Genomic DNA, 13,341 nt, shown 5'->3' with positions numbered 1-13,341 from the left:
TCAAGGATGTCAGAATGGAACTGTTGGTCATGAATGAAACTGTTTGTAAATGATGTAACTGATGTCAAGGATGTCAGAATGGAACTGTTGGTCATGAATGAAACTGTTTGTAAATGATGTAACTGATGTCAAGGATGTCAGAATGGAAATGTTGGTCATGAATGTAACTGTTTGTAAATGATGTAAATGATGTCAAGGATGTCAGAATGGAACTGTTGGTCATGAATGAAACTGTTTGTAAATGATGTAACTGATGTCAAGGATGTCAGAATGGAACTGTTGGTCATGAATGAAACTGTTTGTAAATGATGTAACTGATGTCAAGGATGTCAGAATGGAACTGTTGGTCATGAATGAAACTGTTTGTAAATGATGTAACTGATGTCAAGGATGTCAGAATGGAACTGTTGGTCATGAATGAAACTGTTTGTAAATGATGTAACTGATGTCAAGGATGTCAGAATGGAACTGTTGGTCATGAATGAAACTGTTTGTAAATGATGTAACTGATGTCAAGGATGTCAGAATGGAACTGTTGGTCATGAATGAAACTGTTTGTAAATGATGTAACTGATGTCAATGATGTCAGAATGGAACTGTTGGTCATGAATGAAACTGTTTGTAAATGATGTAACTGATGTCAAGGATGTCAGAATGGAACTGTTGGTCATGAATGAAACTGTTTTTAAATGATGTAACTGATGTCAAGGATGTCAGAATGGAACTGTTGGTCATGAATGAAGCTGTTTGTAACTGATGTCAAGGATTTCAGAATGGAACTGTTGGTCATGAATGAAACTGTTCGTAAATGATGTAACTGATGTCAAGGATGTCAGAATGGAGCTGTTGGTCATGAATGAAACTGTTTGTAAATGATGTAACTGATGTCAAGGATGTCAGAATGGAACTGTTGGTCATGAATGAAACTGTTTGTAAATGATGTAACTGATGTCAAGGATGTCACAATGTAACTGTTGGACATAAATGAAACTGTTTGTAAATGATGTAACTGATGTCAAGGATGTCAGAATGGAACTGTTGGTCATGAATGAAACTGTTTGTAAATGATGTAACTGATGTCAAGGTTGTCAGAATGGAGCTGTTGGTCATGAATGAAACTGTTTGTAAATGATGTAACTGATGTCAAGGATGTCAGAATGGAACTGTTGGTCATGAATGAAACTGATAGGAAATGATGTAACTGATGTTGAGGATGTCAGAATGGAACTATTGGTCAAAAATGAAACTGTTCGTAAATGATGTAACCGATGTCAAGGATGTCAGAATGGAACTGTTGGTCATGAATGAAACTGTTTGTAAATGATGTAACTGATGTCAAGGATGTCAGAATGGAGCTGTTGGTCATGAATGAAACTGTTTGTAAATGATGTAACTGATGTCAAGAATGTCAGAATGGAACTGTTGGTCATGAATGCAACTGTTTGTAAATGATGTAACTGATGTCAATGATGTCAGAATGGAACTGTTGGTCATGAATGAAACTGTTTTTAAATGATGTAACTGATGTCAGGGATGTCAGAATGGAACTGTCGGTCATGAATGAAACTGTTTGTAAATGATGTAACTGATGTCAAGGATGTCAGAATGGAACTGTTGGTCATGAATAAAACTGTTTGTAAATGATGTAACTGATGTCAAGGATGTCAGAATGGAACTGTTGGTCATGAATGAAACTGTTTGTAACTGATGTAACTGATGTCAAGGATGTCAGAATGGAACTGTTGGTCATGAATGAAACTGATAGGAAATGATGTAACTGATGTTGAGGATGTCAGAATGGAACTGTTGGTCATGAATGAAGCTGTTTGTAACTGATGTCAAGGATGTCAGAATGGAACCGTTGGTCAAGAATGAAACTGTTCGTAAATGATGTAACCGATGTCAAGGATGTCAGAATGGAACTGTTGGTCATGAATGAAACTGTTTGTAAATGATGTAACTGATGTCAAGGATGTCAGAATGGAGCTGTTGGTCATGAATGAAACTGTTTGTAAATGATGTAACTGATGGTCAAGGATGTCAGAATGGAACTGTTGGTCATGAATGAAACTTACTATAAATGATAACAATGCAAATAATGTCTGTATAATGGAGCTTTTCTTCTGGGCCCTCTGCTGAAAAAGAGTGCTGCTCACTTGAACTTTCCCAGTAAATAAACGTCAATAAATAAATGATTAAGACTAAAGTCAGCTGGAATCTCATATGTTCATAGGTCTATACTAGGCTAATGACCTCTATGGCCCTTAAAGTTCTAGCCGTGCAACCCAAATGAGACCTACAAATTTGATCTATATTTGATTAACGGGGTTTTACTGACAATGTGTGTCAAGGACATTGTTATGGACTAGGCTAAGTAGATTTAAATTGAAGTCAGTGAGGTTGGTTATGTTTGTATGGCATAGGTTATGTTCTGTAAAAGATTTTTGAGTTATTATGATTAGTAGAAGTAGTAGTATTTTGGGTTGAGGAAATGAAACTCTCCAGCATGTTCAGAAACCGACAAGTAAAATCACAGCCATGAATAAAAAACTTTACACTGCCTGTCATACAGTTGTTTTGTATTAGCCACTAGTTACTGTAAGCTGTTTCAAGTGCATGTTAGATATTTTGTTAGTTCCAGAGATGCAAACCGATTCTATGCGGGTAAAGATTTGGAAATGTTCAATTCCACTTTGTGAGCATGGCAGGCATGGTATTATGCATTTGGTATGTGATGCTTTTCTACATCAACCTCCTGACACCCTGCAGTATGTGTGGATGAAAAGAAGAGTCTCATGATCTGTGTACCCTGGTGTAGGTGCCATTCTAATGCCGATAACGTTACTATTCATTCTGAAAACAACAGCATGTGTGACTCAGCTGTATTCTGTTAGAAGATGTATGCACTGTGATTCCATTACTCATGAGGGATTTCTGAATAAGTAGCAGTGTAATGTAGGACAGCAGTTTTTTAATTAATGGGAGGAGAACTGGCATCTTATGACTGGTGCAGACTTTGCTGCTGAGCCCAGTAGCCTACCCTATTTGAAGATGTTGTGCAGTCTGTTGCAGGGTGGGGTGAAATGTAAAAGTTAATTAAAAAACTAATCGCTGATGTACAGTATGTCTGAGTCACGCTTTGTCACTCGGAGTCTCACCCCTTTAATATGAATGAAGAGGAATAATGCAACATTGCCAGCATAATGTCCGAGTCAAGCTTTGTCACTCGGAGTCTCACCCCTTTAGTATGAATGAAGAGAAACAATGCAACATTGCCAGCATAGCACTTTAAGGAGATGAACGTCACTATATATTTTTTAAAATAGCTTTTGTTTTGCTGTGCATCTGTGAAAACTATTTTGTACCAATAAACCTCAAAGTAGTTAATCCACTTTATCCACTTTTCCAGCTATTGACCTAATATACTAAGAGTTAATCCAAAATATTTCTGATCAATCCTCACCCTTAGACCCTGCTTTGCTCTGTCCTGGAATGTAAGGACTTTAACGTGACTTAGCATATGCTCTGTGTTTATATTTAATGTCCCTTTCTTTTTTCTTTAGGCGAAAATGTGAAGAAGTTTTTCTTCCGTGTTGCAGCACTGGCATTTGAGCGGTCTGTGTTGAGTGAATTGGAGAAGAGTAGTAGTGGTCAGACATCTAGGATTGGAGAAGGAGACTTCATCAGTAAGTTCTTTTTACTTACTTTATCTGATTTATTGCCATGCTGACGCCAGTGTAACAACTCATTTGCCATTTTTATGTTTGCTGGGGGGGGGGTCTTGAGTCACTGCTTGCAGTAAAGGTTTGTCAGCCAAGAGCCTGAATTGCTGATTATAGGCTTGGATATTGTTTTGCAACAGTGTTAAAATAAGTTCAGACTTGGAAAGTGCCATTACTCATCGGTGTGCATGAGAGTTAGGCACTGATATTTCTAGTAGTATTTATAGTTCAAGGCATTTTACTGTTAAACATTTTTTTTGCAGCTGACTTTTAAGGGAGCAAGCTTGCTCAGTCTAGCTTTATTTGCATTTTGTTTCACCAGTTGCATTCATTGAAATCTATGCCACAGTAAAAGAAAATAACTTGGTCTTGAAAGAATAGAGTTTAGAAGTGTCTTAATGCATTTTATCATAAAATGGGAACATGGAATGGAGAATTTTTAAATGCCATTGGTGTATTTCTTTGACTCCATTATCGCTCGTCTAGTCACGATAAAATAGACGAGTCTTTGTGGGTTCTGTTCAGGCAGCTTTATTATGTACAAACACATCAGGATTGAGGCTTAATAACTTTAACTTAGGTAAACTTATAAACAAACTAGCTATTACACTCTTACATGCTTACTCTCTGGATGTTCTCTCAAAATAGCACTGAAGCTGGCACATGCTGGCTATTTATATCCACGTGCTGTCCTTGAAACGCTTCTTAAAGATACAGCAGACACACTCTATTTTACAAACTCCCTGTTGAAAAATAAGTCTTGCAATGTTGACAACATTAATTGACATACAAGGAATACAAATAATTATTTGTCATACAATTATACAGAACTAAATACATATAAACAATTATGTCCAGGTTGCTGTGTATTTCACACTAGGTCTGGAAATACGACCAAATCGTGTGACATAGAAATTAGAATTGGGTCTAGGAACTGGCACTGCCTCTGCTGAATGTTCAACTTTAGGGACATCAGGAACATCATCAGGAATGGAAGTAGAAGTTAAGACACGTTCTTCAACAGGAACATTGTCTGGATTGCTCTGAGATCTAGAGTCTACATCATAGGAACAATGCTGTGATATCAATTCTGATACAGAAAGAAGATGTCTGCAATTTCTCCTGTACTCCACACCCTCAGATTCTGCAAAGTAGGGTCTTGGCTCAGTACATATACCTGTTACTTGACCAATCCGATCAAAACATTTCACTGTTTGTGTCCTCACTGTCTCTCCTTTCAATGGATGAAGAAATCTGCTCGATTTATCATAGCTGGACTTCTGGAAAGAACACTTTCTGAATAGTTGGGCTCTAATTGTCCTATTGTTCTAAGCTTTAGGCCTCAACAAACTGGAACTGATAGGCAATGCTGTTCTGGTTTGCCTAGATAGAATTCTTTGAGCAGGCAAGCCAAGTATATCATCATAGGGTATATTTCTGAGGTTAAGTATGTACAAAAAGGCATCGGTATTATCACACTTTGACCTCTCAATTAATTGCTTTGCACCCTATACTGCATGTTCAGCTAGTCCATTTGACTGTAGATATTCTGGACTACTAGCAAAATGTACAAAGTCTCATTCTTTTGCAAATTTCTGAAACAACTGACTAGTAAATTGAGTACCATTGTCGGAAATAACTTTGTGTGAACTACCATGGACTGAGAAATGACGTTTCAACTTAGTGATAACAACAGTGGATGTTAGGTTAGGTAGTAAATCAATCTCAGACCAGTTCTAATAAGAGTCTACTAACACTAAGTAATGCTGATAGTTCCACTCGACTATATCAGTGGCTAATGTTGACTGAGGTAGTTTAGGAACTTGACTTAGCTGAAGTGGTACTTTTTGCAAATGTAGTACTTTTTTGCAAAAGTTTGCCTTTTGTATACACCATTTTGAAGTTGTACTTCTGCAATTTGAGCATCATTCTTTATAATCTTGCTGGAGCTGAATACGTAGGCTTCTTTAAAATAGTAACTAGAGGTTCGTGATCAGTTTCATTCTGAATAGCTCGACCATAGATATAATCATGAAACTTTGAACATGCAAATACTATTGCCAAAAGTTCTTTCTCAATTTGAGCATACTGTATTACAATTTGGGTAAGAGTTCTTGATGCATAGGCTACTGGTCTGCCTTCTTGAAGCCAAGACCAAAATTTGAAGCATCACAGGAAAGAGTTACTGGTTTATTAACATCATAGTATCTTAATTTAGGTGGAGTAGCAATTTTCTGCTTTAGGTCTTCAAATCTAGGGCATCTTAGGGCAATGTAGCAATTGCCTCATGTACACAAACAACCATCTCTTCCTACCACCAAACACTACAACCTGTGAGAGATGCACTTATCTAGCCAAACTGGAGGTAAAGCTCTCTCAAACCAAGACTGAACTTGATATTCAAGAGGAGAAGGTAAACACTTGCACCATACCGCACTCATCACATAGTCCCACTAAACCTACACCACCAAAATCCACACATAGAAACAGAAAAACATTCGCGGAGGCTCTCAATAATAATCTGCTCAAGCAACAGAGACCTCCAAAGCAGAAACGCAAGCAACCTCCACCCCCCCCAACACAACCCAAATGGCACATAGCCCACAGACTCAGTGTGCCATTCAACCACATCCCATAATGCAAAACAACGTACCCAACACACTAGTCATAGGTGACTCTATAGTCAGGCACACTGATGTCCCACTCACTAGGCTAAACAAGGAGAAGGTTACTGTCAGCTGCCTGTCAGGTGCCAGGATCCGCCACATAACCCACGCACTCAGGTCACTCCACAACAAGTACAAATATGGCTCTGTGATTGTCCATGTTGGTGTGAACGACCTGAGACATACCTCCCTGGACTACATAAAAAGAGACATGGAAGAACTCTCCGATCTTGTAGCCCAGGCAGGTATGACCCTATCCCTGAGTAGCATCCTGCCATCGCTGAGAATGATACTACAGTACAAGGACAAAATGATTGACTTCAACAATTGGCTAAGCTTCTGGTGTCATTCTAAGGGGATCCAGTATCTGTCTGCCTGGGATAACATGGTCAACGGACCATGATGCTTTGCTAGAGATGGCCTGCACCTGTCACCCCTGGGATTCCGGATACTGGCAAAGGATCTTGCCGCCCCTATAGTGCCGTTTTTAGGCAAGGTTCAAATGACAAATTCACCACCATAACAGGAACAGGCAAGCAAAAACTGAGGGTAATGCTACTCAATGCTAGAAGTCTAAATCCCAAAATGCACTCACTCGAGGAACTCCTTAAAATGGAGAACATCGATGTCTGTGCAGTGACTGAGACCTGGTTCAAGGCTCCAAAGAGCACCCCTGCATTACCAGGCTATAACTCATACCACACTTTTCGGCCATCTAACCTGGACCGGAACACCAAAGGCAGAGGTGTGTCCATATTCAATTAAGGATATCCACACCTCCAGGCTAGTTGCTCAGCATAATGCAGCCGAGGTTATCCAAGTGCAACTAACTCTGGGCAAAACTGCAGTCCAAATTGTAGCTTGCTACAGATCCCCCACCATGCCCCAGGATTCCCACTCCTCTTTTCTTGATATACTGGAAAATATTAGGGTTCAAGCAAACACCCTAATATTGGGTGATTTCAACTACCCCACCATTATCTGGGAAAGCTACACATGTACCAACTCCTTCGCTCAGCACTTTCTGGAATTCATAAATTCCAATGCCCTGGATCAAATTATTCACATCCCCACCAGGGGCAACAATATCCTAGACCTAGTCATTACCAATATGAGTGACCGGTGTTCCACACCTGAAGTCAACTCATCATTGGACAGATCTGACCATAAGCTAATCACCCTAGATATCCGCATCCCGCCCCCACCCCCAATTAAGAAAACCATGGTAAAAAATTTCTCCAAAGCCAATTTCATGCTTCTTAAGACAGAAGTGGTGAACTTCATGACACCCATGCAGATGGACAATACAGTTACAACTGCTGAATCCTACACAAATGCACTCTATAAGCACTTACACAAGTGCATGGATCGTGCTATTCCAAACAGAACCAAGATGCTATCCTCCAAAAAAGGAAGTCAATCTGGTGGTCCCCTGCCATAAACAAACTCTACAACAGAAGGAAGAAATTGTTGCAAAAGAGAGTAAAATCCCATGAGTAGAGGAGCTCCCTGGTCAGCCACAGCAGGAAGCTGAGATCCCTTATAAGATCCTCCAAAGCTAGCTATGAAAACAAGATTGCCACTGATTCTAAGGGCAACCCCAAAGCATTCTATAGCTATGTCAAGAATCTCAACGGAAACACCCGGATCTGCTCTGAGTTACAGCACAATGGCACAAAAATTACAGAACCAACTGATATTGCCAACATCCTGGCAGATAGGTTCAGTGCTAACTTTACCCCCCCTCTCACCCCCTAAAGGGCCCATATCTATACAGGAAGAATGATGAGTCCCTGTAATCACAACTTCACAGGTAAAAGCAGCACTCTCTAAAGCCAAAATCACATCATCCATGGGACCGGACAACATCCCAGGCTGCGTTTTACATGAACTTCAAAACGAACTGGCTCCCCACCTAAGTACCATGTTCAATCATAGCCTCTAGTCAGGCTTTGTGCCCACTGAATGGTGCACAGCAACAGTTATTCCACTCCACAAAGGGGGAGCCACCACTGATCCTGGGAACTATCGCCCTTTTAGCCTGACGAGCCTGGTCTGCAAGGCCATGGAACATGTCATTATGGAATTCATAACCAAAGACATTGGTAAACTCCAAACTCTGGACCCCATCCAGTTCGGGTTTGTGAAAGGCAGATCTTGCCTCCTGAACCTGGTCGATTTCTTTGAGGCAGTCACCAAAGCCGTAGACGAGGGTAAGGTGGTTCACACAGCCTATCTTGACCTCGCCAAGGCTTTCGACACCATCCCCCATTCTGTAATTATAGCTAAACTCATTAAACTAGGTTTAAATCCCTATGTCACAAGATGGGTTGCCAACTGGCTCACTGACATAACCCACACTGTAAAAGTTGCAGACTCCAAATCTGACTTCAAACCAGTGACAAGTGGAGTACCACAGGGTTCAGTCCTGGGACCTCTGCTGTTTGGTATCTACTTCTCTGAAGTACAGGCTAATACAGAAGGCCTCTGGCTAATGAAGTTCGCAGATGACTTCAAACTAGGAGCTATAGTCAAGTTCCCAAATGATGTGGATATCCTACAGAAGGGCCTCACTGAGACAGATGCCTGGTGTTAGAGCCATGGCCTCAAACTCAATGCCAAAAAGTGCATTGTTATCCCCTTTGGTAAAAACTCTGTACCCATGAACTACTACATAGGTGGCAGTCTTCTTAACACCGAATGTGTGGTAAGAGACCTTGGGACCCAGGTGGACAGTAATCTCTCCTTTGATAATCCCATTGCCACAGTAGTCAGGAAATCCTTCTACATGGCACACCTCATCACAAAAGGGTTCTCATCCAGGAAAAAAGAGGTCATTGTACCCCTCTACTCGACACTCATTAGACCCATTATAGAGTACAATGCCCCTTTTGGAATGTACCTCACAAGACATCTGCAGCAGCTGGAAAGGCCACAGAAGTATCTCACAAAGAGAATTACTGGCCTCAAACAGATGTTCTACATTGATCGTCTCAAAAAACTCCAGCTTTACTCTGTAGCATATCGCCTACTCTGAGGTGATCTCTGCCTAACATATAAAGCTATGTCAAACCCAGAGCTGTTAGACATGCTACACCTAAAGAAATCCCAATCCCTCTGAGCTACACACTCTAGGGACCTAAACCTTGTCACCACAATAAACAGGACTTGCTGGAGGGATAGATTCCTGTCCCAGAGACTTCCCATACTCTGGAACAAGCTACCCATCTATGTCAAGCAAAGTTCCTCATTAACACTCTTCAAGAAAAATCTTGATGAGTGGATGGAAAATAGGAAATACACCCTGGGGATCACTTCTGTGGCTCTGCTCGACAGGGGCACAGGAAATTCACGTTCTTGGGTTGGCGTAAGACAGGGAACTATGTTGGCTAGGCTTACTTAGGCCCTTGGGCCGATAGCCTAGAACCTGCCTATGAACCTATGAAATGCTTTTGGTGCTATTCCAACCAAGACCATGTAACATTTTTGCATGTCAGCTCTCTCAAAGGTGCAGTCAACTCACTGAAGTCTGGTATAAACTTGCCTAAATAGTTGACCATACCCAGAAAACATTGTAGAGCCTGAACATTATCTGGTGCTGGCATTTCAAGAATGGATGCTTGCTTGGAATGGTCTGGTTGCAAGCCAGTGTTGGTAAATAAATGACCTAAATATGTAACTTCTGGTAGTCTGAATGTGCACTTCAGAGGATTGAGCTTTAAGTTCACTTCACGTGCTCTCTGTAAGGTTTCTGTCATGCTCAGCTTCACCATTGCCTCCAACCAATAAATCATCTACTACTATGGCACAAGGATAACCTAAAAAAATTTCCTCCATTACACTCTGAAAGACTTCATTTGCAGAATTTATTCCAAATGGCATCCTGAGGAATCTATAGCTGCCAAATGGAATATTGAATGCAGTCAGTAGTGAGGATTTGCGATCAAGCATCAATTGCCAAAATGAACCTTTTGCATCCAAGACAGAAAAAAACAGTGGAATTTGGTATCAGGGCTGTGACTTCCTTGACTGTACACCTTGGATGATGTGGTCTCTTTAATGTTTTGTTCAAATCTCTTGGGTCAGTACATATTTTGATTTCGTCTGAGCCTTTTTTGTGGGCTGCTACCATGGCTGACGCCCATTCAGTTGGTTCTGTGACTGGACAAATTACACCTTGCTGCACCATTTTATCCAACTGAACTTTGACTTTGTCCTGCATAGCTAACAGAACTTTTCTTGTTGGTCTGACCACTGGACTGACCTCTGGGTCTAACTTCATAGAATACACAACTGAAAGTTTGCCTAACTTGTCATCGAAAACATCAACATACTCTCAGAAAATGGCTTCAGTAAAATTGGAACTAGGAGATTTTATTTTATTTATTTTACATTTGTTTACCGGGAAAGTCCAACTGGACACAGGTCCTTTTTCAGCGGAGGCCTGGAGAGAAAAGAAGCTCCAGTTAATACATAATGTTTACATAAAATCATAAATCACATGGCAATAACATACAAAGTACTATGATGCAGTTATTGCTTAATGTGCTTATATGATGAATTTCTTTGTTAAAGAAAAGCAGATTCATTCTCAAACTATCTCTTGAGTCCCAACAATGACTGCACAGGTCTTCGGACTACATAGAACAGTAAGCTGCAACAGTTTCTAGCCAAATAACATGAAAGCACTACTGAGCCTTTGGTATGAATTTCTTCCCCTCCATAAGCAACAAGTTTCGCACAACTAGCCACATTGTGTTGTTCACCAGCTCTCATCTTAGCAATGTGTCTGCTGACATGACATTGCACTTTGAACCAGTGTCTACTTTGAGATCAGTGGATTTACCATTGATCTGGACAGTACAAAACACTTTGTTCTTTGCCAACAAATTCACTGCATCAACCTTTTCACCAATTACTGATATACCATCTACGTAAAAAGTAGAACTGCAGCTCTCTATATGATCAACTTTCATTTTTGAGTGACCCTTCTTTATAACTGTGTGAGGTTTACTTGGTTTGCAAAACTTTTGAAAATGGTTCCATTTTTTACACTTGTGGCATTGCTGACCAAATGCTAAGCATTTCTCTCTTTTAGACTCATGATTGGCACCACAATTGTGACAGTTAATAAAGCTGGATTTGGGTTTTGCTGACTCACCCTTGTACTGCACTGAGCATGTCCTTCTCTTAGAACTTGCTGAAACACTACAGGACTTCCTAGGTAAACCCACAGGGATTGAAGTTGCCACGTGCTTACTCCTGTTTCTGCTAGCCACGTGTTTCATGCTATCTATATTTGCCCTGGAGCCTGCTGAAATCATGCTCTTATCACTTGCAAGCATACTCGTGTGCCTTTCTGTAACTTCATGGATTTAACAAATCTCAATAGCTTTGCTTAGCATTAAATCACTGTCACAAAGCAAAATCTTTCTCACTGCAGCACTATTAATACAACACACAAGCCTATCCTTCATCTTTTAAGTCACCAAACCGACACATTTTAGCTTTGTTTCTCAGGTCAGTTATATAAGCTGTCAAAGTTTCCCGTTTTTTGATCTCTGGTGTAAAACAAATGCCTCTCTAATGTAATATTTGTCTGGGGGTTGCACATTTCCCTGAATTTGCGCTTCAGACACTCGGGGTCTCCTCTTTTTTTTTTTTTATTCAAATAATTTTATTTTCAATTAAAAACATTTATATAATATTTTTAAATATCATTTTAAACAACTATATACAGCATTTACAATAACCTGACACAGCTATATACACTGTATGTTAGTAAATATAGAATTGACAGATCAGTTATCAGAGATACAATATTGATTATTGCAGAGTGTCCAGCAAAGATGTAACTTTCTTCCAAGGATTATTTACCAATGGCCTGGGATAGATTCGTAGTTCTTTGATTTTTATTTCCATTGATGCAGTTATCTTCAGTAAAGTGTAGAATTCTTCCAAGGTTGGTGATGTATTTGAATTCCACCTTCTGGTTATGCATTTCCTAGCTATAGCAAGTATTGTCCATAACAAATACATATTTGTCTTATTCAGGTAGGGACCTTCATTTGCATTTAGTATAATCAATGCTTTAGTTAAGGTAAAGGAATCATTAAATAAAGCTTGTAAAAAATGATTAATTCCATTCCAATATGATTTCATTTTATTACATTCATAAAAAATATGAATCCAGTCTGCTTTATTTGACTTTTCACACCAGCAAAAACCATTTGTAGTAGAACTGATCTTCTTAATTCTATCTGGTGTAATTAACTGATAGTAAGATGTTATATTTAATTTTTTCTGTTAACTGTAATGACTGACCTTTTGTTAAGAACTGCCAGTATGATGGTTTGGGAATTGTTTTATATGTTATTAACTCTTTGTATAGATTTATTATCCAATTCTCTGCAATATTCTGATTAAACACCAATGGTGATGGCTTTCGAAATCCGTCTGCCATATTAACACATACCAGTGAAGGCTTTTGCAAATATGCATGAACATACACACATATACATATGACAGAAATGTATATCAGTACTTGTAACTATGCCCAATAGCACAACAAGACTGAATAACTGAAATGTGTGAACTAAGTCTCTTGGGCACTGTAATATTCTTGAAATTATTGTACTGTAAGAAATCACCTCTTAGTGTAAGAAACATTGCAAAATAAGACTTTCAGACTCTGTAATACTCTTGAAATTACTGTAATGTAAAAGTCACTTATCATTATAAGAAACATTTCAAAATAGCTGCACAGTGCAAATGAGCTGGGCAGAAGAAGTTCAGAGTAAGAAGCATTTTGAAGTAATTGCACTTTGCAAATAAACAGTACACAGCAGACTAACACTTTCTCAAAATGGTTGTATTTTGCTAAATAACTCTTTACAATTCAAGAAACACTCTGTAATGGCGGCACTTTGCGAATAGACACACCTAGCACAAGA

The 13,341-nt window shown here is 39.5% G+C and overlaps 1 protein-coding gene across 1 annotated transcript in view; it reads left to right on the top strand.

Annotated features, from left to right (window-relative positions):
* Window positions 1-13,341, top strand: part of RAB36 (RAB36, member RAS oncogene family) — a 522,669-nt gene that overhangs the window by 396,678 nt on the left and 112,650 nt on the right. Inside the window, exon 10 of the mRNA XM_044068859.1 lies at window positions 3,564-3,686. Within this exon, the coding sequence (XP_043924794.1) occupies window positions 3,564-3,686 (123 nt within the window). The remainder of the gene's footprint in view (window positions 1-3,563; window positions 3,687-13,341) is intronic.

The sequence above is a fragment of the Protopterus annectens genome, chromosome 4.part0, assembly GCF_019279795.1.
Source record: "Protopterus annectens isolate FY-2018-M chromosome 4.part0, PAN1.0, whole genome shotgun sequence".
Lineage (NCBI taxonomy): Eukaryota > Metazoa > Chordata > Ceratodontiformes > Protopteridae > Protopterus > Protopterus annectens.
Note: the sequence above shows the minus strand (reverse complement) of the source record. Positions and strands in the feature narration are given on the sequence as shown.